The 26,693-nt window shown below is 53.4% G+C and overlaps 1 protein-coding gene across 1 annotated transcript; it reads right to left on the bottom strand.

Moving 5' to 3' along the window:
* Positions 1-265: 265 nt before the first annotated feature.
* LOC136549968 (probable methionine--tRNA ligase) lies at positions 266-26,693 on the bottom strand. The gene is made up of 17 exons (XM_066541403.1): positions 26,507-26,693; positions 26,266-26,410; positions 24,760-24,913; positions 24,526-24,678; positions 24,167-24,397; positions 23,952-24,095; positions 23,400-23,490; positions 11,259-11,365; positions 11,060-11,174; positions 9,735-9,853; positions 9,561-9,626; positions 9,342-9,470; positions 9,110-9,253; positions 8,905-9,031; positions 1,177-1,406; positions 989-1,090; positions 266-866 (listed from the first exon to the last, which is right to left on the bottom strand). The coding sequence occupies exons 1-17, from the start codon at positions 26,625-26,627 to the stop codon at positions 636-638; spliced, it is 2,409 nt and encodes an 802-aa protein (XP_066397500.1). The 5' UTR covers positions 26,628-26,693; the 3' UTR covers positions 266-635.

The following is a 26,693-nucleotide window of genomic DNA, read 5'->3' as shown; positions in this document are numbered from 1 at the left end:
CAAATGACATTTGTACGCCATGCAACTACCCGGCAATCATGGTCGTTCGTGAATCCGTGACGGCACTGGCAACTGGGCCCTGCGCAGCACAGCGGCACTGCCCATTGACCATTGCCCAAGCTCTGATTACAGCTCCTCGCAGCATTCAAGCTGACACCACTTCTTTGTTCGCTGGGCTGGGCCGGCCAGCCCCCCCCCCCCCCCCTCACAAAAAATACTGTTCATCTAAACCAGCCTCTCGTATAAACGAACCAGCAACGATATGAACCAACCAACCAAACAGACAGGCTGTCCTATATAAAGTGATGTTTTCATACACAGCATTTATTTCATATGGAACTAAAAAGAAGAGCAGGCAAAGAATCAGTTAAGGAAATACAAATAGAGCAAGAAGCATGGAGCCTCGGAGTGAGACGATAGGGGGCAAGTAACTAATAAAAGGAGGATGCACAAAGGGCACTCTCGGCATTTTTTCTAAATCAAAGTTGCTTTGCAGTATTTGAACTGGTCTTACTCAAAATAAAAAAAATCAAATCGAAATACCAAATTTTTTAAAATGAAAATCAGGAACAATCGCTTTCAGTGAAACCAGACCCACAGATTGGGTCAGCTGGCTGCAGTTCGGTGATGTGTGCCTAGCGAATCTCTCCGTTTGCTATTGTCTTGACCTTGCAGACTCCAGCCGAGGTAGTGAAGGGCACATCTTTGTAGCACGCCACGAGCTCACCGTTGCTGTGCAGCTCGGCGGCCAGCTTCTCCCACGTCTTGCTCTTGCCACTGATGGAAGCCTCGGGCTCCCCCGAGTACCCAGCAAAGGTAACACGCTCCCCCACGGCAGCAGATTCGGGTGGCTCCACCAACTCAACCTTTACAGAGAGAGCGAGCATAAACCGAAATCAAAATACATTGATGATTTCCAGTTGAGGGCTTAAATAAAATGCTTACGTGTAAAGTTTATTGGATATGAAGGTTAATATAGATGTCTCACCTTCGTGTGGTCCTCATTCGATGCAGCCAAAACCATCGCATGTGATTTTATACCACGCATTGCCACCGGTTTCAGATTGCAGAGTACGCAAACTTTCCGGTTCTGCTAATCCATAACAGATGCTAAGTGATACAAGGCATCAAAAGACAGTATCTAGAAAGTTCAAAATGATGCTTAGAAAGGGCAACCTGCATTTCTTCAAGAGGTATGAATTTGACAAGGCCGCTGACCACCGTTCTTGGTGCGTCCTCTCCAACATCAATCTCCTCCACGTAAAGGGAATCAGCATCTGGATGCTTCTCTGCTTTTCTGATAAGCCCCACTCTAATATCCAATTTTGCAACCGTAATGTCAGCCTCAGCTGTCTTCGATTTTGAGCCACCAGATTGTTTCTTTGGTTCCTTTTTTGTTCCTCCATCTGAAAGACACGAGAGGAAAACTAAACAATGACTCTTTGAAATTTGGAAATAGCTTTGCAGAATATAATCCAGATAGGAGTCAAATCACTTCAAACAGAAAAAGGTTGCAATCTGCCATGAAAACATGTGTTAAGTAATTTGTTGCTTCCCTGTATGCGCGGCAGGGGCAGGCGCCGAAAGGGCTCCCCTGCCACGGCACTGTAGCCGCGGCAGAGACAGGCGCCGAAAGGCTCCCCTGTCGCATTGTAGCCACAGCAGGACAGGCGCCAAAGTCAGCCCTACTATCACATCTAGTCATTGTAGCAACATGACAGCATGACATATCTGTGTATTAGGATTAGATGGGTAGAGTTGTATATATAGTTTCTCATTGTAACTCAGTAATGAGAGCGAGTTCAGTTTTGCCATCTCCCCTACAGAGCTCCAGCCAACACTGATGCTTGTACTGTGTGTGTGCGCTCTGTTCTCCATCCCTTCTTCTACCTCTAGCTATAGTGTGTGGTCGGCAACACTGGTGAGCGGTCGGCTCACCCGTGTGAAACATCCAGGGACCAACAAGTGGTATCAAAGCCGTACAATCGCCGTCGCCGGACTAACCACTAACGATGACGGACGGTTTGGAGATGGACGACAGCAGCGGCGCTGCTGTGGCTACCCAGACAGGACAGGAGGTCATCGCGCGCATGGTACGGGAGGTCAGCGGCACCAGTTGGCCGACACTGACTCGCACCAACTATGGCGAGTGGGTGGTGACCATGAAGGTCAAACTCAGAGCCCGACAGCTCTGGAATGCTATTGACAAGGGCACCGACAACGAAGAAGACGACATGTCAGCGTTGGAGGCTATCCTCGCTGCTGTGACAGTGGAGTACAGGGAGCCGTTGGGGGCGAAGAACTCCGCTAAGGAGGCGTGGGAGGCCATTGCAACGATGCGCGTCGGATCCGACCGCGCAAAGAAGGCGACGGCCCAGCTGCTGAAGCAGGAGTACGCCACCCTCAAGTTCAAGAATGGCGAATCGGTGGACTTCTCCCTCCGCCTGCAGTCGCTCATCAGCAAGCTGAGGAGCCATGGCGTCACCATCGACGAAGAAGAGGCGGTCTCCAAGTACCTCCACTCTGTGCCGGTGAAGTACATTCAGATCGCTCTCTCCATAGAGACGATGTTGGACTTGTCCACCCTCACCATTGAGGATGTGACAGACCGTCTACGGACGGTGGACGAGCGCATGGAGCAGGCCACAGCAACAAGGGACAGCGACAAGCTGCTGCTGACAGAGGAGTGGGCTGCCTGGAGGAACTCCGGGAAAGCCTTCTCTCAGTCGCGGTGTCGATGGCAAGCGCCGCGGCAAGACTTTTTCGGACAAGAAGAAGAAGGTCGACCCCAATATCTGCCGGCGCTGCGGAAAGACGGGCCATTGGGCAAAGGGATGCCCAAATCGCAAGTAGGAGAAGAAGGCTGAGGCTCATCTGGCACAGACCGATGATGATGATGAGGCCACTCTCCTGATGACGACGTTCTGTGCACTGCATGACGTTGAGGCCAAGGAGAAGGGATAGGTAATGGCGGTGAAAGGGCCTGCGAAGGCTCCGAAGGCTATCAACCTCGACGAACCGCGCGCCCAAGTTTACCTCGCACGTGTGGGCGGCAGACAGAAGCAACGGTGGTACCTGAACTCTGGCGCTAGCAACCACATGACGGGCTCCAAGGCAGCCTTCTCCGAACTCGACGGTGACATGACCGGCACGGTGAAGTTCGGTGACGGCTCAAGGGTGGCGATCCGAGGGCGCGGCCCATCATCTTCAGTTACCAGAAGGGTGAGCATCGTGCGCTAACGGATGTGTACTACATCCCGCAGTTGCGTTCAAGCATCATCAGCATCGGGCAACTAGACGAGCGCGGATGCAGGTACTGATCGAGAGCGGGATCCTGAGGATTCGGGATCGGGAGCGGCATCTTCTCACAAAGGTAAAACGCTCACGTAATCGATTGTACCTGCTCGACTTGAAGGTGGAGCAGCCGGTGTGCCTGGCAGCACAACACACCAAGGAGTCATGGCTGTGGCATGCCCGGTTCGGCCATCTCAGCTTTGAGGCGCTCGGTCGGCTAGGAGAAGATAGTCCGAGGACTGCCCCACATCAAGCACGCAGGCGAGCTGTGTGACAGCTGCCTGGCCGAGAAGCAGAGGAGGTTGTCGTTCCCAAAGGCGGCCAAGTATCGCGCGGTGGATACTCTCGAGCTCGTCCACGGCGATCTCTACGGGCCAATCACGCCAGACACAAACGGTGGTCAGGCGGTATTTTCTCCTGCTCGTGGATGATTGCAGTCGTTATATGTGGCTGCAACTCCTGACGAGCAAGGACGAGGCGGCGGAGGCGATCAAGAAGTTCAAGGCGCGCACGGAGGCAGAGAGCGGCAAGAAGCTGCGCGTGCTGCGGACTAATCGCGGCGGCGAATTCACTTCGGTGGAAGTTCGTTGCGTACTACGCGGATCAGGGTGTGGTGCGACACCACACCGCACCGTACTCGCCACAGCAGAATGACGTGGTGGAGCGACGAAACCAGACGGTGATCAGCATGGCTCGATCCATGATGAAAGCCAAGAGCATGCCGGCAAGATTCTGGGGTGAGGCGGTGACCACGGCAGTGTTCATCCTCAACCGCGCGCCCACAAAGGCCCTAAGGGACGTGATGCCGTTCAAAGCTTGGTATGGGCGCAAGCCGAGCGTGTCCTTCCTCCGGACATTCGGCTGCATCGGCCACGTCAGGAAGACGAAGCCGGTCCTCACAAGTTGGAGGGACAGGAGCACACCGATGGTGCTCCTAGGCTACGCAGAAGGTGCCAAGGCGTACCGACTCTACAACCCACGCGGAGGCAAGGTGATTGTCTAGCGCGACGTCGTGTTCGACGAGAAGGCGGCCTGGGACTGGAACAGTCCGGGCACGAGGGAACCTGGCGGCTTCACCAGCACCTTCGTCGTCGAGCACTTGGTCATCCATGATGGTGGAGACGCTAGAGAGGTGCCGACCACTCCAGCAACAGAGCCGAGCACTCCTGGGGTGGTGCCGAGCACCCCAGGAGTGGCGTCGAGCGGTCCTGCGGTGGCGCCGACCACTCCAGGACGAGTGCCGAACGCTCCCGTAGCGAAGCCGAGAGGTCTTGCAGTGGTGCCGACCACTCCAAGGCTGGTGCCGAGCACTCCTGCAGTGATACCGACCACTCCAGGAGTAGTGACGAGCGGTCCAGGAATAGTGTCAAGCACTGCAGCCGGGGTATCGAGCACTCTAGGTGCTGTGCCGACCACTCCGGCGGAACAGGGAACTCCATCGACGCCTATCGAGTTCGTCTCACCTCCAAGCAACATCACTGAGTTCGTGGATGCCTTCCACGACGGTGAGAAGGTGCGGTTCCGCAGGCTGGACGACATCGTCGGCGGCACAGGGTCCTCAGGCCTGGTGGGTCGGCTGCTCAATGACCCAGAGCTGCTTCTCGTCAGTGCAAAGGAACCACCCACGTTCGCGCTGGCCGAGCGCGATGCAAATTGGCGACGGGCGATGCTAGAGGAGATGAAGACGATCGAGGAAAACGAGACTTGGGAGCTCGTCGATCCACCTCCAGGATGTCATACAATCGGCCTGAAGTGGGTGTACAAGGTCAAGCGGGACGAGCGCGGCGCCATTGTCAAGCACAAGGAGCGCCTCATCGCCCGAGGCTGTGTCCAGCGCGAGGGCATCGACTTCGAGGAAGTCTTTGCGCCGATAGCGCGCATGGAGTCTGTCAGACTGCTGTTGGCTTTGGCAGCAGCGAAGGACTGGCGCGTCCATCACCTGGACATAAAATTGGCCTTCCTCAACGGCGAGCTGGCGGAGACAGTCTTCGTTAGGCAACCTCCGGGTTTCGCCATCAAGGGAGCGGAGCACAGGGTGCTCCGACTGCGCAAGGCGCTCTACGGGTTGCGGCAGGCCCCACGAACGTGGAACGCCAAGCTTGACGCCACGCTAGGCGAGCTTGGGTTCACGCGATGCGCAACCGAGCACGCGCTCTACACGCGGTGACGAGGGAAGGAGGAGCTCGTCGTCGGCGTGTATGTAGACGACTTGATCGTCACCGACGCGCGTGCGGAGGACATAGGCATCTTCAAGCGCGAGATGGTGGCTCGTTTTCGAATGAGCGATCTCGGCACGCTCTCCTACTACCTCAGCATCAAGGTGAGACAGGGGAAGGAGGCACTCACGCTCGGTCAGAGCGCGTACGCCTCGAAGCTGTTGGAGCGGAGCGGCATGGCTGAGTGCAAGCCGTGTGTGACTCTGATGGAGGAGCGGCTGAAGCTGACGAAGGCCAGTGCCGCAGCGAAGGTAGATGCAACACTCTACCGGAGCATCGTCGGCAGTCTGCGCTACCTAGTCCACACGAGGCCGGATATTGCGTTCGCCGTGGGCTACGTCAACCGCTTCATGGAGGATCCCCGAGAGGATCACTGGACTGTGGTAAAGCAGCTGCTGCGCTACAGTCAAGAGTACGGTGGATCAGGTGATCGTCTTCCCCAAGACCGGCAGAAGTAGGCTACAGCTCACTGTGTTCAGCGATGCAGACATGGCAAGGGACTCGACGGATGGCGGAACACCTCTGGCGTGCTCGTCTTCCTTGGGTTGGCTCCAATCTCATGGTTGCGATTGAAACAGAAGGTGATGGCGCTGTCCACGTGAGAGGCATAGTACGTAGCGGCGGCCACAGCAGCGTGCCAAGCTGTGTGGCTGCGCCGGCTGCTGGGCGAGCTGACCGGTGTGGAAGCTCACCCACCAGCACTGATGGTGGACAACCAGCCCACCATCGCCCTCGCGAAGAATCCGGTTCTCTACGACCGGAGCAAGCACATCGACGTCAAGTTCCACTTTCTCAGGGACTGTGTCGATGGAGGGCAGATCGTCATCGAGTTCGTCGAAATTGGTCGACAACTCGCGGACGTTCTCACCAAGCCGCTCGGCCGCCTTCGTTTCATGGAGCTGAAGAAGATGATCGGCATGGCGAAGGTTCTAGGGTTAGCAGTAGGATTAGGAGAAGAATTGTTAAGTAATCTGCTGCTTCCCTGTATGCGCGGCAGGGGCAAGCGCCGAAAGGCTCCCCTGCCGCACTATAGCCACAGCAGGGGCAAGCGCCAAAGTCAGCCCTGCTGTCACATCTAGTCACTGTAGCAACATGACAGCCTGACATGTCTATGTATTAGGATTAGATGGGTAGAGTTGTATATATAGTTTTCCACTGCAACTCAGCAAAAAGAGCGAGTTCAATTTTGCCATCTCTGCAGAGCTCCGACCAATGCTGGTGCTTGTGCTGTGTGTGTGCGCTCTGTTCTCGCTCTCTTCTTCTACCTCTAGCCATAGTGTGTGGTCGACAACACTGGTGAGCGGTCGGCTCACCCGTGTGGAAGATCCAGGGGCCAACAACATGCACTCCAATCGTAGTAGTTTAAGGAAATATGAGTACATGATACACCAATGAATAGCATGGCAAAAAGGATTTTTCTGTTTGTCCCCATATGTGCAACATAGAGAAGTATAAGGTGGCAAAGAAGACTGCAAAGCGAGCTGTAAGTGTGGCAAAGGGTAGAGCGTACGAGGATCTTTACCAACATTTGAGTACGAAGGAAGGAGAGAATGACATTTATAGGATGGCTAGGGTTCGTGAGAGAAAGACACGGGACTTCAACCAAGTTAAGTGCATTAAGGATGAAAGGGAGCATCTCTTGGTAAAGGAGGATGAGATCCGACATCGATGGCAAGAGTATTTTGACAAATTGTTCAATGGTGAGAATATGGACACAACCTTTTAGTTGGATGACTCTTTTGATGACACCAATAGGCGCTTTGTGCGGAGAATCCAAGAATCTGAGGTCAGAGAGGCGTTGAAAAGGATGAAAGGAGGTAAGGCGATGGGACCGGATGGTATCCCAATCGAGGTGTGGAGATGCCTCGGGGACATAGCTGTAGTATGGTTAACCAAGCTGTTCAACTATATTTTTTGATCGAACAAGATGCCTGATGAGTGGAGAAGTATATTGGTACCGATCTACAAGAATAAAGGGGATATTCAAAGTTGTACAAATTACCGAGGAATTAAGTTGATGAGCCATACTATGAAGCTATGGGAGAGTTATCGAGCATCGCTTGAGAGCAATAACGCGGGTCTCTATGAACCAATTTGGTTTCATGCCCGGAAGGTCAACCATGGAAGCCATTTTCTTAATAAGACAAGTTATGGAGCGGTATAGGGAGAAGAAGAAGGACCTACATATGGTTTTTATTGACTTGGAGAAGGCTTATGATAAAATACCAAAGAATGTTATGTGGTGGGCGTTGGACAAACATAAAGTCCCAACGAAGTACGTCGGGCTCATCAAGGACATGTACAGCAATGTTGTGACTAGAGTTCGAACAAGTGATGGAGACACGGATGACTTTCCGATTAAGATAGGACTACATCAAGGGTCAGCTTTGAGCCCTTATTTGTTTGCTTTAGTGATGGATGAGGTCACAAGGGACATACAAGGGGACATCTCTTGGTGTATGCTTTTCGCGGACGATGTAGTGCTAGTTGATGAAAGCCGGATAGGAGTGAATCAGAAACTGGAGTTATGGCGGGAGACTTTGGAGTCCAAAGGTTTTAGACTTAGTAGAACTAAAACTGAGTATATGAGATGTGACTTCGGCACTACTACTCGGGAGGAGGAAGATGTTAGTTTGGAAGGTCAAGTAGTGCCTAGGAAGGATACCTTTCGATATTTAGGATCAATGCTACAGAGGGACGGGGATATTGATGAAGATGTTAGCCATAGAATCAAAGCAGGGTGCATGAAGTGACGGCAAGCGTCTGGTGTCCTATGTGACAAAAGGGTACCACAGAAGCTAAAAGGTAAGTTTTATAGGACGGCGATTAGACCTGCTATATTGTATGGTGCAGAATGTTGGCCTACGAAAAGACGACATATTCAACAGCTAAGTGTCGCGGAAATGCGTATGTTGCGTTGGATTTGCGGTTATACAAGAAGGGATCGAGTTCGGAACGATGATATACGTGAGAGATTAGGGGTAGCGCCAATTGAAGAAAAGCTTGTCCAACACCGATTGAGATGGTTTGGACATGTGCAACGGAGACCTCCAGATGCACCGGTGCGTAGTGGAATCCTAAGTCAGGATAGTAACGTGAAGAGAGGCAGAGGAAGACCGAAGTTGACTTGGGTAGAGGTAATAAAAGAAGACTTGAAAGGATAGAATATACCCAAAGACTTAGCCTTAGATAGGAGTGCTTGGAAGACAGCTATTCACGTGCCTGAACCTTGATTGCTTCTGTTGGGTTTCAACTCTAGCCTACCCCAACTTGTTTGGGACTTAAAGGCTTTGTTGTTGTTGTTGTTGTGTCCCCATATGTGCAACGAAAAAGAGCAGTTTCTCCATATGACCCTAGCCAGCATAAGAATAAATACGAATGTCGAGATTAATACCAGATAATTTTGTGCCCTTGAGCTTGTTAGCAACTTTGTTGGCTTCAGCATCAGCTGCTGCTTTTGAGCTTCTCTCAGCTTGACTCCCTGCATAATTTTCTCTGTGGAGAGCTACATCTTCATCTTTCTGCATCCAAATATCAAGTTAAGATATGTAAAATTATAGCCAAGTGATGAAAATATTTCTGAAAAAGCAAAGACGCACCAATTCCTTGAACAGAGGTGCGGGCTTCCCTATTTTGTGACCTGCTGGTACAAAATCCCAAGGAGTTTTTGCCTCTGCAATTTCTCCCTTTTCTTCACTTAATGACAGATTTTCTTCTGGAGATAAATTTAATTGACGCAACACCTTTGCAAAAGGATCGCATCATGAGATTCAAGTGAAAAACATTAGTCCAATTAAGTCAGACAAGATACAGTGATCACTAGGATCATACTTCTTCAGAAAAGGAAGGCATGAAAGGCTCCAGAAGACAGGCAAGCAGGTAGACAAGACCAACTGAAGTTTTCATCACGATCGCACATGATGCAGGATCTTCCTTGTAAAGTTTCCAAAACTGGCTCTCCTACATTGATTAAGCAACAAGATATAACTAAAAGTCGGTATAGTCTACAGGGGAAAAACTAAACAAAAACAAAGGCAGAACGAGATTTACTTGCAGATACGCATTTCCATCACTAGAAATGCCCATTGCACTCTTCAGTCCTTGTTTCAGTTTAACCTGTCATGAAGGGACACAATTTTATAAAACCTAGCAGTTTGCACGACTATAGATGGGGCTAAACATGCAGTGCTGGAACTGTTCTGTCAATAGTTCAAAATAAGCTACCTTTTCCATTGCATCGAGATATTGCTCAACCCATTTACTGGTTTTTTCTGCAAGTGTCTTTGTCAATGTGTGTGTGCCCGCATTAGGAGCATCAGGTACAACAGAACCATATCCAGCTCCTACAGAAACAGAAATGTCAAATCTTCTATAACTAAATAGGAGATCCCCATTAGCTTATTTTCCTGGCTTCTCCTTAAGCCACGTCATCCAACCCGGGTCCCACGTTCACAGGTCGCTCCGCATGCTCTTCCATTCATGTTTACAACTCAGGCGTCGCTGGCTCTACATCTTCAAACTTGGTATGGGAAAGGAATACAGTAGTCGTTTCTGTCCGTTAGTCTACCTGTCTGCTCCACTTCCCCCATCGTCCCTCCCAGCACTCATATATTTTGCTGCCTCCTGTGCTTCGCCTCCACTTCCCAACAAGTCTGCAATGGGAGAAGCATATCAGAGGGAACAAACGCCTGCACACCCAGGGGCACCGTCGACGACACGGCCCGTGAGCACCACATGTGGGGGGGGCATTCTGGCAAGCACCACCATCATCGCCTACTGCAAAGGAGAAGCTTCAGCAAGGGGGCAGCTGTCCCCGCCGATGTCGTCTCCTAGCCTTGACTGGTGGCTCCGTGGCAGGCAGGTGGAGCTCATCACTAGCGCCGCTGCCGCATACTGCGACGGTGAGTTCAGCGGCTCGCGATTCCTACCACCATGGCGTGAGACCACGCTCTCCTCGAGAAGCAGGCGACCGGCACGGCCTATTGTTACAAGGAGCACTACTCGCCACCTCGTGATGGGTTGCTCTCTACGAACACCGCAGCGCCGTGCCCGCCATGTCGTTGGCAGGATACTTGAACCGTCTGCGGTTGTCTTTCTGACTGCTATTGCACGCCATGTCGTTGCCATATAGAAGTATACAAAGTCCATGTTGGCAGTGGCGGCGGCAACTTGAACGCTGCCGTCAGATATAAGTGGTCCGGTGCACAACATGGATTACATGGAGGTGGAAGCACGTGGCAGCTTAGCGAGCTGGAGACCACAAAGGGAAGAGGAGGGATTCGGTCATGGGAGGAACGAGAGAGATCGTGATCAGGCTGGCATATTGTGGATATAGTAGGACAGTTCAATCATTCCTCTTTCTTTTTTCTATTTGTTTTTTTTTTAACTTTAAAAGTTAAAAGATGTTTTTAATCAGTACAACGCTACAAAATCCCCGCAGCAACACGCGGGGTATCATCTAGTAAGAACAATGATGAATCATGGATGATTAATCTATCAATAGATAATCCTCGTACACATAAAAATGTATGATTCAGACTGTGACTAACCAGCTGGTTTTGCAACAAAACTTAGCACACGATTAATGAAGTTCCCCAAGTTGTTCAGCAACTCGCTGTTCAATTTTGCTTGCAAATCAGCCCAAGTAAAGAGTGTATCTGATGCCTGAGTAAATCAGATCAAACATGTTACTGTCAAAAAGCTGTGTGTACTATCATAAACTTGAACATCACAACCTTCTATACTGACCTCAGGGCGATTCATAAGCAAGTAGTATCGCCATACTTCAGGAGGAATATTTGTATCCTTTGCATCATTACCAAAGACTCCAATACCTTTACTCTTGGAAAATTTTCCTACAGATACAATAATTTCCATGCAAGACGTGTATGCATATACATCAGAATCTTTTTTTACGAAGCACAAACAAAATTGAAAAGCACATTGGACAGTAGTGAATCAGCCATGCTCCTATACGATATTGATCAGAAATAATGGCTAAATAGACATTGTATAGTGCGTACCACTACCATATATGCATTTAACAAAACTCGACGACAGGAGTAGCGGGGGGGGGGGGCATTGTGTTAGAATGTAATTATAACAGCCCATATTGGGCGTATGGCCCATTGGCCTGTGTACATTGTAACCCTAGCCTATTAGGCTATATAATGAAGGCCACCCCCCTGATTAGGGTGTGCGGTGTTATTCTACATGGTATCACGAGTTCTGGGGGCCTGATCCCGGGCTTTCCCCTTTCCTTTTCCGCTGCCCGTGTGCCCTTCCTCGAGGGCACGCGCCACCGCACCACAGGGCTGCCGCCGCCTCTGCCCCGCGCGCCCCTCCAGCCGCTGCCGCGCTAGTCCGCTCCAGCCGCTGCCGCCTCCGCGCGCGATTCATCGCGTCGCTCAGGCCGCGCCGCTCGCTGCTGCCTTCAGCCGCGCGCCGCACCTGCAGGCCGCCGCCTCTGCCGCCCGACGCGAGTCGCGCCGCAGCCCACCCGCGCCCCTGCTTCTAGCGAACAGGCCGCGCGCGTCGACTTCGTCATGACGTCCTCGACGACTTCCTCTGCTACCTCCGGTGTTCTCGGCTCCGGAACCTCCAGCGCCATGGGGGACGGCATCGCCCCTGCCTTCTACGCCGCCTATGCCGCCGTCAACGTCAAGCAGCACGTCCCGATCGCCCTCAGCCTCGAGCGCCCCAATTACTCCAAGTGGAAGGCGTTCTTCACCGCCCTCTGCGCCAAGTACGGGCTGCTCGGCCACATCGATGGCACGGAGGCTGCGCACCCGGCTGACCCCACGTGGTCTCAGCCCGACGCTTGCATCCGTGGCTGGATGTATGGCTCCTGCGACGACACCGTCCTCGACCTCGCCATGGATCCTGATCAAGACGCGCGTGCCCTGTACGTCTCCATCGAGGCCCTGTTCCAGGCGAACAAGGAGCCTCGCGCTGTCGTCCTCGGGCAGGAGTTCCACAGCATGCTACAGGGTGATCTCTCGGTCGATGCCTACGCCCAGCAGATGAAGCATACTGCTGACGCCCTGCGGGAGGTTGGTCACACCATCTCTCCCGCGCAGCTTGTGCTCAACCTCCTGCGCGGCATCAATCCTCGCTTCGCCACCACCGCCGACATCATCGCCAACACGTCGCCGCTCCCGGACTTCAAGGCTGCCACCAACATGCTCCGTGTCAAGGAGCTTCGCCTCGGCTCCGAGGGCAAGGAGGCTTCGGCATCAGCACTCGTCGCCTCCTCCACCTCCTCTTGCACTTCGCCATCCTGCCGGCCCACTCCCGCGCCATCCAACCGTGGGGGTGGTGGCAAGGGAAAGGGGGGCAAGGGCAAAGGAGGGCGTGGCGGCAACAGCAACAACGGAGGCGGCGGGCACAACCAGCAGCATGGCGCCCACCAGGACGCTCCAGGCGGACGTCAGGCTCCTCAGCCGGCCGGTCCTTGGGTCTGCTATAACCCTTGGGCCGTCCAGCAGTGGCCTCCTCAGCAGCAGCAGTGGGGCGCGCCATCCGCGCCTCCTCCACCGCCGCCGCCCCCTCCGCAGGCACACACTGCCTTCGCGCCGGCCCAGTACTCCACCGCGTCGCCAGGGTACGGGTACGGCTCCTGGGACACGACCAGCCTGATTGCCGCCCTCAATCAGATGGCGGTTCAGGGGTCTTCCCCCTGGGTCATGGACAACGGAGCGACATCCCACATGTCCTCCAACGACGGTATACTTCTTTCCCGTCTCCCGTCACTATCGTCCTCCATTACGGTTGGTAACGGACAATCTATTCCTGTCTTTAGTCGTGGCACATCTTCCTTACAAATAGCTGATCGTTCCTTTCATCTTGATAATGTTCTTGTCGCTCCGCAACTCACCCGTAACCTGTTATCTGTTCGACAACTTACTCGCGACAATAATTGTTCAATTGAGTTTGACGCCTCTGGTTTTTCTGTTAAGGATCTCAAGACCAAGACAGTCCTCCTTCGGTGCAATAGCCATGGGGACCTCTACACCATTCCACATCGCATGCCACCTCGCTGTCACGTCGCTGTCGTCTCCCCGGAGCTGTGGCACTCCCGCCTTGGTCATCCTGCCCCTGCTGTCGTCGCTACTCTAAATAAGCTATCAGCTATCCAGTGTAATAAAGCAGCTCGCCGCATTTGTCATGCTTGCCAGCTCGGTAAACATGCTAGGCTGCCTTTTGCTAGTTTGGTCTCTAGTACATCAGCACCTTTTGAACTTGTTCATTGTGATGTTTGGACCTCTCCAGTTGCGAGTATTTCTGGTTATAAATTTTATCTTGTGTTAGTTGATGCTTATACACATTATTGCTGGGCGTTCCCTCTTCGTCATAAATCTGAAGTTCATGAACACATTGTTCAATTTGTTGCTTACGCTCACACACAGTTCAGTTTTGTTGTCCGCTGTTTTCAGGCAGATAATGGCACCGAGTTCCTCAACAATGCCACCGCCACCTTCTTGGCTGGCCGCGGCATTCTCCTTCGCACCTCGTGCCCCTACACATCCGCTCAGAATGGCAAGGCTGAGCGCATGCTCCGGACTCTGAACAATGGTGTTCGCACACTTCTGATTCATGCCGCCATGCCTCCATCCTATTGGATCGAAGCTCTCCACCGCTGTGTTCCTCACGAACCGGCGGCCATCCTCGTCCAAAAATAACGGTATACCATATCATCTCCTCCACCACAAGATGCCAGACTACTCCATCCTCAGGGTTTTTGGCTGCCTATGCTACCCCAACCTTAGTGCCACGACTCGCCACAAATTGTCTCCTCGCTCCACGGCATGTGTCTTCCTCGGTTACCCTCCATCACAGAAGGGTTACCGGTGTCTTGACCTCTCCACTCACAAGATCATCATCTCGCGACACGTCGTTTTTTATGAGACTCACTTTCCGTTTGCGGCCTCCAAGCCTCGGCCGGATTCTCTTGATTTTTTGTTACAGGACTTACTTCCCGCGCCTGCCCCGTCTACCTCAGACGTTCGGCACTCGCGGACCTCGGTGGCGCCTGCCTCGTCTGGCTCAGACGACGCTGGCGATGCCGGCGATCCCGTCGTGATGGATAAGTCTCATGTGTGGCTGGTCTTTGTGGGGCTATGATGCTCACATGGTCATGGTCCTTGTGGCTGTTTTTCTGTTTTTAGGACAGCATCTTAGACTAGAGGACAGCATCTTAGCTAGGACAGCATATTAGCATCTTAGACTAGCATCTTAGACTAGCATCTTGGCATATGCTTGGCTGGCTAGCAGCCTATAAATATGTAACCCCAACCCCTTGGGTTGGCATGGCATTTGTGTGAGCTTGTGTGAGAAATAGACAAGAAAATTGCCCCAACTCCTAGTGTCATCCTCTCTCGATGAGAGTAAGAATTCTCCTACTACCAAGAGTGAGAATTCAGCGACTAACAACTGGTATCAGAGCCGTAGTATCCTGTAGCCTGAGCATCTCCTGCTCATCCCCTTGCCCAGCCTCGCAACAGCCCCAGCTGAGAGTAGCAGCAGCTCCGGCCGCTCCTGTTCACTCCTCTCCCAGCTCGTCTGAAGCAGCCCTCTCCCCACGCAGCAGCCCCCCGGTAGCGCGTCATGTCCGCAGGGCAGTCTCAGCGCTCGGTCGCCTCGAGCACGCGGCGTCGGCAGGAGGCCGAACTTGCCGCGGCAGAGGAACGCGAGCGAGCGGCGGCAGAGACCGCTGCGGCGGCGGCAAGGGCGTCGAGGCTAGCAGCGGCGGAGCTGGCAGCAGCCAGAGCGGAGGCGGAAGCAGCGGCGGCGGCGAATGCAGCGCGTGCGGCGGCGGCGGAGGTCGAGGCTCTGCGCGGCAGCATCGGCAGCTCCATTTCCGCTGACGACACCGCCGACGCGGACCTCGAGCTGCTAGAGAGGGAGGCAGCGCGAGCGCGGGCGGCGCAGTGGACAGCCGCGCACGTCCACGAGCGTGGCGGCAGCCCAGACAGGCGCGGACGCGCTGGCGGCGCTCCTGGAGGAGGCGCGCATGGCGGTGGCGCTCCTGGGGCAGCCGCGCACGCCCACGAGCGCGGCGGCAGCCCAGACAGGCGCGGACGCGCCGGTGGAGCTCCTGGAGGAGGCGCGCACGGCGGCGGCGCTCCTGGAGGAGGCGCGCACGGCAACGGTGGCGGACGGGTCGATGGAGAGCGCGGCCTTCACAGGCAGCGTGTCTCTCTCTCCCCGGATCGGTACCGACGGGTCGATGGAGAGCGCGGCCTTCACAGGCAGCATGGCTCTCTCTCCCCGGATCGGTACCGTGGTTACCACGGGCTCCAGGCTGTTGTCAGGGACGTCGGTCCCGGCGGTGGGTGGCCCACCCTCACCAAGACCAACTACGTCGAGTGGGCTGCGGTGATGAGGGTAAAGCTCCAGGTGCGGCACATGTGGGAGGCAGTCCGGTACGGCGACGTCGACTACGACCTAGATCGACGGGCGCTGGATGCTCTCATCGCTGCAGTCCCGCCCGAGATGCAGTTCTCGCTTACCAGCAAGCGGACTGCCAAGGAGGCTTGGGACGCCATCGCTGCGGCACGCATCGGCAGCGACCGCGCTCGCAAGTCCACACTGCAGGCACTTCGCAAGGAGTGGGAGAACCTGGCCTTCAAGCCAGGTGAGGACGTTGATGACTTTGCTCTCCGTCTCAACACTCTGTTGCAGAAGATGGTGCAGTTCGGCGACGACACCTACGGCGAGGAGAGAGCTGTCGAAAAGCTCTTCCGCTGCGTCCCCGAGAAGTACAAGCAGATGGCTCGCTCGATCGAGTCGCTGCTGGATCTCTCCACGATGTCGATCGAGGAGGCGATAGGTCGCCTCAAGGTCGTCGATAGTGATGAGCCACAGTCCCTCTCGGGGCCCATCACCACTGGCGGGAAGCTCCTTCTCACTCGGGAGCAGTGGCTTGCCAGCCAGGGTGACCGGAGGAAGGGGGAGCCTTCTTCCGCGACAGGCGGCCGCAAGCGTGGCAAGCCGCGCAAGGCGCGCAGAGACGCCCAGGCCGGGGCGCGAGGACGTGCCGAGGGTGATGCCCGCGGAGGCGCCCAGGGCGGCGTCGCCGGCAGGCACAAGCCGGCACGAGACGACACCTGCCGCAACTGCGGCCAGCTTGGCCATTGGGCCAAGGACTGTCGACAGCCACGACGCGGCCAGGCCCACGTCGCACAGGCGGAGGAGGAGGAGCCGGCTCTGTTCATGGCACATGCCAGCATCGAGCTACCTCCAGCGGCACCGGCCGCAGCGGCTCTCCTCCACCTTGACGAGCCAAAAGCACACGCCCTCCTCGGCGACAGCTCCGGCAACGACAAGACTGACGGGTGGTGCCTCGACACCGGCGCCACCCATCACATGACCGGTCGACGGGAGTTCTTCACCGAGCTTGACTCTAGCGTCCGAGGCTCCGTCAAGTTTGGGGATGCCTCCGGCGTGGAGATCAAGGGCGTCGGCTCCATCATCTTCACCGCCGTGTCTGGTGAGCACAGGCTGCTCACCGGAGTCTACTACATCCCCGCGTTGAGGAACTCCATCATCAGCTTGGGACAGCTGGATGAGAACGGTTCGCGCGTGGTGGTTGAGGACGGAGTCATGAGGATTTGGGATCGTCGCCGTCGCCTTCTTGCCAAGGTATCCAGAAGCGCAAATCGACTCTACGTCCTTAACGTGCAGGTGGCACAACCCCTCTGTCTCGCTGCTCGTCGGGACGACGAGGCGTGGCAGTGGCACGAGCGTTTCGGGCACCTTCACTTTGAGGCCCTGAAGCGGCTCAGTGCCACGGAGATGGTGCGAGGCCTGCCGTGCCTCGACCATGTGGAGCAGCTCTGCGACGTCTGCGTGTTGACGAAGCAGAGGCGACTCCCCTTTCCCCAGCGGGCGAGCTTTCGAGCCAAGGAGAGGCTCGAGCTCGTGCACGGGGACTTGTGTGGCCCGGTGACACCGGCCACACCGGGAGGACGACGCTACTTCCTGCTGCTCGTCGACGACCTCTCTCGCTACATGTGGGTGATGGTCCTCGGCAGCAAGGGAGAGGCTGCGGACGCCATCAGACGCGCGCAGGCTGCTGCGGAGGCGGAGTGCGGCCGCAAGCTGCGCGTGCTGCGCACCGACAACGGCGGCGAATTCACGGCGGCTGAATTCGCGTCGTACTGCGCTGACGAGGGCATTCAGCGCCACTACTCCGCGCCATACAGCCCGCAGCAGAACGGCGTCGTCGAGCGGCGCAACCAGACGGTTGTGGGGATGGCTCGGGCCCTCCTCAAGCAGAGGGGGATGCCGGCTATCTTTTGGGGAGAGGCGGTGGTGACGGCCGTCTACATCCTCAACCGCTCGCCTACCAAGGCGCTCGACGGCAGGACGCCGTACGAGGCTTGGCATGGGCGCAAGCCGGCGGTCTCCCACTTGCGGGTCTTCGGCTGCCTCGCATTCGCCAAGGAGCTTGGCCACATCAGCAAGCTCGACGACAGGAGCACTCCGGGAGTGTTCATCGGCTACGCGGAGGGCTCGAAGGCCTACCGCATCCTCGACCCGAAGACACAGCGTGTGCGCACGGCGCGCGACGTTGTGTTCGACGAAGGGCGAGGATGGGCGTGGGACAAGGCAGTGGACGACGGCTCAGCTCCGACGTACGACGACTTCACTGTCGAGTACGTCCACTTCGAGGGAGCTGGGGGAGTAGGCAGTTCTTCTTCGGCGAGCGCGTCTACCCCAGTCTCCGAGCCTCCACCGACCCCGGCACCTGCTACTCCGACAGCACCACGCTCTCCAGCCAGGACCTCGGCTGCGATGAGCTCTTCGCCGGCTCCACCACAGCCGACAACGCCACGCACTCCAGCACCGACAGGCACCACTCCGGGCACGTCTACTCCACCACCAACTCGTGTCGAGCACGGCCCGGTTGAGCTCGCTACTCCGCTCTCTCACGACGAGGAGCGCGTCGACGCGTACCACGACGGTGAGCCGTTGCGGTACCGTACGGTGGAGAACCTTCTCGGCGACCAGCCGGTGCCGGGACTGGTGCCTCACGACCTGGAGGACCTGGAGGCGCAGTTGCACCTTGCGTGTGACGACGGCGAGCCTCGGTCGTTCGCAGAGGCCGAGAGACACGCGGCATGGCGCGCCGCGATGCAGTTGGAGATGGATGCGGTTGAGAAGAACCGCACCTGGGAGCTTGCTGACCTTCCTCGTGGTCATCGCGCGATCACCCTTAAGTGGGTGTACAAGCTGAAGAGGGATGAAGCCGGTGCCATCGTCAAGCACAAGGCTCGCTTGGTGGCACGAGGTTTCGTGCAGCAGGAGGGGGTCGACTTCGACGACGCCTTTGCTCCCGTGGCACGGATGGAGTCCGTGCGACTCCTCCTTGCGCTAGCTGCCCAGGAGGGCTGGCGTGTTCACCACATGGACGTCAAGTCGGCGTTCCTTAACGGCGACTTGAAGGAGGAGGTCTACGTGCACCAGCCGCCGGGATTTGCGATCCCCGGCAAGGAGGGCAAGGTGCTCCGCCTGCGCAAGGCCCTCTATGGCTTGCGGCAGGCACCGAGGGCGTGGAATGCCAAGTTGGATTCCACGCTAAAGGGGATGGGCTTCGAGCAAAGCCCGCACGAGGCGGCCATCTACCGACGGGGCAATGGAGGAAATGCCCTGCTGGTGGGTGTCTACGTCGACGACTTGGTGATCACCGGCACCAAGGATGCGGAGGTGGCGGCATTCAAGGAAGAGATGAAGGCCACCTTCCAGATGAGTGACCTGGGGCCTCTCTCCTTCTACCTGGGAATCGAGGTGCACCAGGATGACTCCGGGATCACGCTTCGACAGACCGCCTACGCCAAGCGCGTCGTTGAGCTAGCTGGGCTCACCGACTGCAACCCAGCTCTCACTCCGATGGAGGAGAGGCTGAAGCTGAGCCGCGACAGCACGACGGAGGAGGTGGACGCTACGCAGTACCGGCGTCTTGTGGGGAGCCTTCGCTACCTCGCCCACACACGGCCGGACTTGGCATTCTCCGTCGGCTACGTTAGTCGGTTCATGCAGCGACCGACGACGGAGCACCAGCAGGCTGTGAAGAGGATCATCCGCTACGTTGCGGGGACTCTCGACCACGGCCTCTACTACCCGAGGTGCCCTGGGGCGGCACACTTCGTCGGGTACAGCGACAGCGACCACGCCGGCGACATCGACACCAGCAAGAGCACGAGCGGGATCCTCTTCTTCCTCGGCAAGTGCCTCGTTAGCTGGCAGTCGGTCAAGCAGCAGGTGGTGGCCCTGTCCAGCTGCGAGGCCGAGTACATAGCGGCCTCCACCGCTTCGACTCAGGCGCTCTGGCTCGCTCGACTGCTTGGTGATCTCCTCGGCAGAGACACTAGAGCGGTGGAGCTCAGGGTGGACAGCAAGTCCGCTCTGGCCCTGGCAAAGAACCCCGTGTTCCACGAACGCAGCAAGCACATCCGGGTGAGGTACCACTTCATCCGAGGCTGTTTGGAGGAAGGGAGCATCAAGGCGAGCTACATCAACACCAAGGACCAGCTTGCGGACCTGCTCACCAAGCCCCTTGGGAGGATCAAATTCCTTGAGCTCTGCTCCAGGACCGGGATGGTTCAACTCTCCCACAAGACGACGCACAAGACTTAGGGGGAGAATGATGGATAAGTCTCATGTGTGGCTGGTCTTTGTGGGGCTATGATGCTCACATGGTCATGGTCCTTGTGGCTGTTTTTCTGTTTTTAGGACAGCATCTTAGACTAGAGGACAGCATCTTAGCTAGGACAGCATATTAGCATCTTAGACTAGCATCTTAGACTAGCATCTTGGCATATGCTTGGCTGGCTAGCAGCCTATAAATATGTAACCCCAACCCCTTGGGTTGGCATGGCATTTGTGTGAGCTTGTGTGAGAAATAGACAAGAAAATTGCCCCAACTCCTAGTGTCATCCTCTCTCGATGAGAGTAAGAATTCTCCTACTACCAAGAGTGAGAATTCAGCGACTAACACGTCGGACTCAACCCTGCCATCCTGTGGCATGGCGCTGCTCACCGGCTGCCCTCGGCTCCTCGGCAGGCCGCGGCTCCAGCACCTCCTCCGCCAGCAGGTGTTGTCGCCCCTGCCCCTGCCCGGCAGCGGTTCGGCATCCACTACAGTCATCGTTCAGCTCCGCCGACGGCTCCACATCCGCCGGCGGCGGCACCTTCGGCCCCACTGCAGCAGGCAGTGCTACCCCAGGCTCCAGCACCGCAGGAGCCTCCTGCGCGGGCGACTCGTTCCCAGACGGGTTCCCTGTCGCCGCCCATGCAGCGGTACGGCTTCACCGCAGCGGCCTCCAGTCTGGCTTCTCCGTTGCCAGGCAACTCTCGCGCCGCGCTCGCCGATGCGAATTGGCGTGCGGCGATGGCTGAAGAATACAAGGCGCTCATGGACAATGGCACCTAGCGTCTCGTTCCTCGACCGCCTCGAGCCAACGTCATCACCGGCAAGTGGGTCTTCAAGCACAAGTATCATGCTGATGGCTCTCTGGCTCGTCATAAAGCCAGATGGGTCGTTCGTGGGTTCTCGCAGCAGTACGGCATCGACTACGACGAGACGTTCAGTCCGGTTGTCAAACCGGCCACCATCCGGGTCGTCCTCAGCATCGCCGCCTCTCGTTCCTGGCCGATCCATCAGCTGGACGTGAAGAACGCCTTCCTCCACGGCCATTTGAACGAGACGGTCTACTGTCAGCAGCCGCCCGGTTTCGTCGACCCGGCAGCTCCCGACCATGTTTGCCTCCTGCAAAAGTCCTTGTACGGACTCAAGCAGGCGCCCAGGGCGTGGCACCAGCGGTTCATCGGCTTCATCCGGCGGTCCGGCTTCACAGCTTCTGCCTCCGATACGTCCCTCTTTGTTTACACAGTGGGATCTGACATCGCCTACTTGCTACTTTACGTCGACGACATCGTCCTAACAGCCTCGTCGACCTCGCTTCTTCGACGCCTCACCGAGCTTCTTCACTCCGAGTTCGCCATGACAGATCTCGGGGATCTTCATCACTTCCTCGGGATCTCTGTCACGCGTTCTGCTGATGGCCTCTTCCTGTCTCAGCGCCAGTACGCTGTGGACCTGCTCCAGCGCGCCGGCATGGCTGAGTGTCACTCTACGGCGACTCCTGTTGACACTCAGGCCAAGCTCTCAGCTATGGACGGCGCTCCGGTGGCGGATGTCACTCAGTACCGCAGCCTCGCCGGTGCTCTACAGTACCTCACGCTGACTCGTCCGGACCTTGCCTATGTAGTTCAGCAGGTTTGCCTCTTCATGCACGACCCGCGAGAGCCTCATCTTGCGATGCTCAAGCGTGTCCTGCGGTATGTCAAAGGCACCCTGTCCACCGGGCTTCACATCGACACAGGCAGCATCACAAGCTTGACTGCCTACTCCGATGCTGATTGGGCTGGCTGTCCCGACTCTCGGCGCTCCACTTCAGGGTACTGTGTCTTCCTCGGCGACAATTTAGTCTCTTGGTCCTCTAAACGACAGACTACGGTCTCTCGTTCGAGTGCGGAGGCTGAGTATCGTGCTGTTGCACACGCTGTGGCTGAGACTTGTTGGCTTCGTCAGTTACTTCAGGAGCTCCACGCACCCATCTCTTCGGTGACGATCGTCTACTGCGACAATGTTAGTGCTGTCTACATGACCGCCAATCCAGTTCATCATCGTCGCACGAAGCATATTGAGATAGATATTCACTTCGTCCGTGAGAAGGTTGCTTTGGGACAGGTTCGGGTGCTCCATGTTCCATCATCTCATCAGTTCGCGGACATTATGACCAAAGGGTTACCTGTACAGTTGTTCACTGACTTTAGGTCCAGTCTTTGTGTTCGTGACACTCCCGCTTAGACTGAGGGAGGGTGTTAGAATGTAAGTATAACAACCCACATTGGGCGTATGGCACATTGGCCTGTGTACATTGTAACCGGTATAGCTCCCGAATTTACATCAGAATCAATTTTGTGAAGCACAAGCAAAATTCAAAAGCACATTGGATCATAGCGAATTAGCCATGCTCCTATGCAGTAGGCCATTTAAGAGGAACCATGTAAATTATATTTATCAGAAACAATGTTTAAATTGGTAGCTTGGTACAACTGTACAAAAAATGAAGACTATGAGAAGCATGTCCGAAGGCAAAAGCAAGAACAGCAAGGAGAATGAAAAACTACAGTTTTTTGAACGGGAAATACAGCAGGGGAAGCCCCCACTGTAGTATTTTATTTAATTTTAAAAAGATAAACATAAACCTGTACAAAGAGAGCGAACATACAACAAACCAACCAGCCGGAGGGCTGAGGTAGCCACAGCAGGAAGGGAACCGCAGGCCCAAAGCCAGGGAGGTCTAAGAGAGAAGATCTAAACATAGGAGAAAAGCTACACGTTTGTCATCTCTCATTCTAAAAGCTTAGTTTGGCCTCTTCACATAAGAGGTTTTTCCAAGAAGAGAAAGAAGGCCGGCCTCTATCAAATATGAAGTTGTTTCTCTGCTTCCAAATATGCCAAGCAGCAATGATGAAGGTCTCCATGAAGAAGGGATTTTGGTGCTGCTGTTTTGATTGTATCATCATTTGAATGAAAAACTACAGTAATTTAACATATCAGGCAATTTTGATGCATAAGCACAAATCCAGCTTCATGCCACTATTTTCTTGCAACACAAGTTCAATGAGGAGTTAAACAACCAAATGGGAAAATGGTTAGTATTTAGTGCAAACAAAACAAATTTGGTTTTATCAAAAGACCAAACATCTTCCCAAGACCAGAGGAACTCCACTTAAAATAAACAAATACTGATGACCCACATGAACTGAGCATGAATCAACATTAGGTAAGAAATATGTGACCACCATATCACATACCTGCTTCATAATTTAAATATTCAGTAACACTTATCGTCTTCATCATTGTCCACTTTTCCCCAGTTCCAATTAGCGTTGAAGGGAACATGATCTAAAAAGAGCATTTCATCAAATAAAAACTTGATCCAAAAGGAGAGAAAAAACTGCACTAGTCATAAGTGCCATCGACAAACTTAAAAGCATGGGCACTTTTTTTGTTCAAATCCTTAATTGGGTCCTGGAATCTAAGGTACAGTAAAATACCCTTAATGATAATAAAGAATTGAATTTGATCAATTATAGAACAAAATTGAACAAAGACTGGTCAACCATTCACTTTCAGCTAGAATTTAGAGTTTAATATGCACACTATGTTATATGTCGAAACCCAACCAAACTGTACCCAAAGTATGGGAATCTGTACTGAGCAATTACTTTTCATAGCTGTGATAAACCTTGAAGCTATAGTAACATCATGAAAGGGCAAAAGGATCTCGTTATTTTTAGAGATCCTGTCATGCCAAAACAATATCAAAGTTAGAAAAAACTGCTGCAATGGCATAGTCATTTTACCGTGTGAAATGGCACATTATCTTTGCCCATAAACTGAAACAATTCTACATTATCAGGATTCTTCCACCACTTCTCCCACTCAGGTGTATAAGATGCCGTAATAGACACATAGCCAATAGGTGCATCAAACCAAACATAGAACACCTGAAAATAATCAAAATGAGGAAACTGGATAATCCGGTAAATGCAGAAATGCAGAATTTCTATGCCCAAACCTTGTCTTTATACTTCTCGTGAGGAACAGGAACACCCCATTTAAGATCTCTGGTGATGCAGCGTGGCTTTAGCCCTTCCTTCAGCCATGCATTTGTTGCTTGAATAGCATTTTGACTCCACAAACCAGCAACTGAAGTTTCATTGATGTAGTTTACCAGCTTGTCTCTCAATAGAGGAAGCTCTAAAAATAAGTGATCCGTGTCACGAATACGTGGAGTATTCTTACAAAGCTACACGGAAAGTCACAAGACAAGAAGGCAATTTATAATTCACAATTTTATGATACATTATACATTTAAATCAATTATGCTGACAGAGACAAACATGGCAGAGCACAGTAAGTACTGTACATGCTTACCTTGCACTTTGGGTCAATAAGATCAGTTGGATTCAACAAGGTGCTGCATGTTTCACACTGATCTCCTCGTGCAGATGCGTTGCAGACTTTGTTCGGGCATGTTCCTTCAACAAGCCTATCGGCTAAAAATTTTTGGCACGTATCGCAGTAAAGCTGCAAAGCATGTAAAACTCGTATAACAGAAACAACATACAAAGATAAATATACAAGTACAACGCCATGAATAAGTTATACCTGCTGCATAGTATTTTCTGTGAGCCAATTATTTTCCATCAATTTATGGAAAATTGCATGGCAGACTTCTGTCTGCTCAGGAGAAGATGTCCGCCCAAACTTGTCAAATTTTATGTTAAACCACTTATAAACTTCATTGTGGATAGCATGGTACCTACATTTTTCAGAAGGGAAAGCTTCTTACGAAGAAAGCGAATTTTTTTATTATGTAATATAAGCATGTTTGCAAGAAATGGATATAGCAAAGCACAACTGGAACATTTATGTGTAAGTTACAAAACAAAGTAAATACAGTGGATATCATAGAAGTCCAATTTTTAAAGATATGGAAGATATATAATTGATGAACTCTTAACAAAATTGCAGCATTACATGCATTCAGCATTTCCAGATTGAACACACACAACAAAAATCGCATGATCAATAATTAAGTTATCAACCAGACAGACAACTTCTTCCTCTGATCCCAAATATAGGTCGTTTAGAATAGGGGGACAGGGGCACGGTCTTCAATGTAATGCTTTGACTTGTAATTTGTTAAAATATACTATTTGAAACAGGGAAGATTATATGAATGTATTTTCCATAATGAATATAGTAACATCAACCACATGTTGTAAATCTATGCTAATTTCATTTTCATATACTAATGGTCCATATTAAGAAAGTCTTACTGCATAGAATCCTAAAACAATCTACATTCGGAATCAGAGGTAGTATTCCATAAATCAAATCATTCAACAACAGAAATCGAGGCATTAACTAGCTAATGCACCGCTAGTCCTGTTCGATGTGATTCAGGAAAAGTCCAAGCAAAATTCAACGATAGAATCAGTTTAAGCAAACAAATCAACTGATATGCGAATAATTTATCATTTTGGCTCACAAGGAGCAGCTTAACAGACATTATGAGCAGTTAACAAATTCTCTTGCCATGGAGTGCAGGCAGTTGCATGACGAATCGGGGCTCAGGCAGGCATTGGGACCAAGCCAGCAAGGCCTGGCCTTCTATCAAGACTGAACTGTCAGACGCCTGCCCGAGCGCCAAAAATAAATAACTGAAATATGGTATACATGCTTTGGACAGATAAATGCTTAAACAAGCTCCTAAATTTAAGCATCTGTCAAATGATTAGTTCCATTGTAGGCTAGGACTATTGTAGAGAAGCTTAAGGCTGTGACATTTGTTCTCTCTTTAAGAGGCCACATAAACATATTTGCATTGTACACACCCTAAGTCCCTGCTTATTAGCTTACTATAGTTCTCAAGTATCATAGCTGCACATTAACAGAATTTCGTTCTACTGCAACCTCATAACACTAAAATTCTAGACCACACATGAGGAATTTCCAACTAATTTATGTCACATACAGATTCGGAAAATCCACCCGCTCGTCAGGTTGCACTGAAGCTAAACCCCAAATCAGACAGCTCGAGAGGAATTAAACCAAACCAATTTCTCAACAAGTAGTAGGAAAGATGATGACGAATAGAGGTGTGCTTACTTGTCGCAGATCTCCTTGGGCGTGCACTTCTCTTCCATGGCCTTCGTCTCGGTGGCAGTGCCATACTCGTCAGTCCCGCATATGTAAATAGCGTTGTATCCCCGGAGCCGGCAGTATCGCGCGAACACGTCGGCGCTGAGCACACCTGCGCACACGACCATCGAATTGAATCCCCAGCGGACGGAAAACAGAGGAGGGAGAGAAACGGATGAGAAAAATTGGGGGACCGGCGGGTGCTCACAGCCGATGATGTTTCCGAGGTGGGGGACGTTATTGACATACGGAAGTGCGCTGGTGATCAGTATGTTGCGGCGGCCGGGAATCGGCAGCTTCGGCGGCGGCGGCGGCGGGGACGACGCCATCGGGATAGAAGGGTTTAGGGCTAACACAGGAGGGTTCGTTGTGCGAGAGTGCGAGTGGGTCACTCT

Source organism: Miscanthus floridulus, chromosome 1, assembly GCF_019320115.1.
Source record: "Miscanthus floridulus cultivar M001 chromosome 1, ASM1932011v1, whole genome shotgun sequence".
NCBI classification, from domain to species: domain Eukaryota; kingdom Viridiplantae; phylum Streptophyta; class Magnoliopsida; order Poales; family Poaceae; genus Miscanthus; species Miscanthus floridulus.
Note: the sequence above shows the minus strand (reverse complement) of the source record. Positions and strands in the feature narration are given on the sequence as shown.

What these genes read in the sequence shown, in the direction of transcription:
- LOC136549968 (XM_066541403.1), bottom strand. Translation starts at nt 26,627, where the DNA reads ATGGCGTCGTCCCCGCCGCCGCCGCCGCCGAAGCTGCCGATTCCCGGC. An exon ending in ATCTCGATGCAATGGAAAAG is followed by an intron (nt 9,627 to 9,734) that starts GTAGCTTATTTT and finishes CCTTCATGACAG; the next exon opens with GTTAAACTGAAACAAGGACT. An exon ending in TACCTCTTGAAGAAATGCAG is followed by an intron (nt 1,091 to 1,176) that starts GTTGCCCTTTCT and finishes ATGGATTAGCAG; the next exon opens with AACCGGAAAGTTTGCGTACT.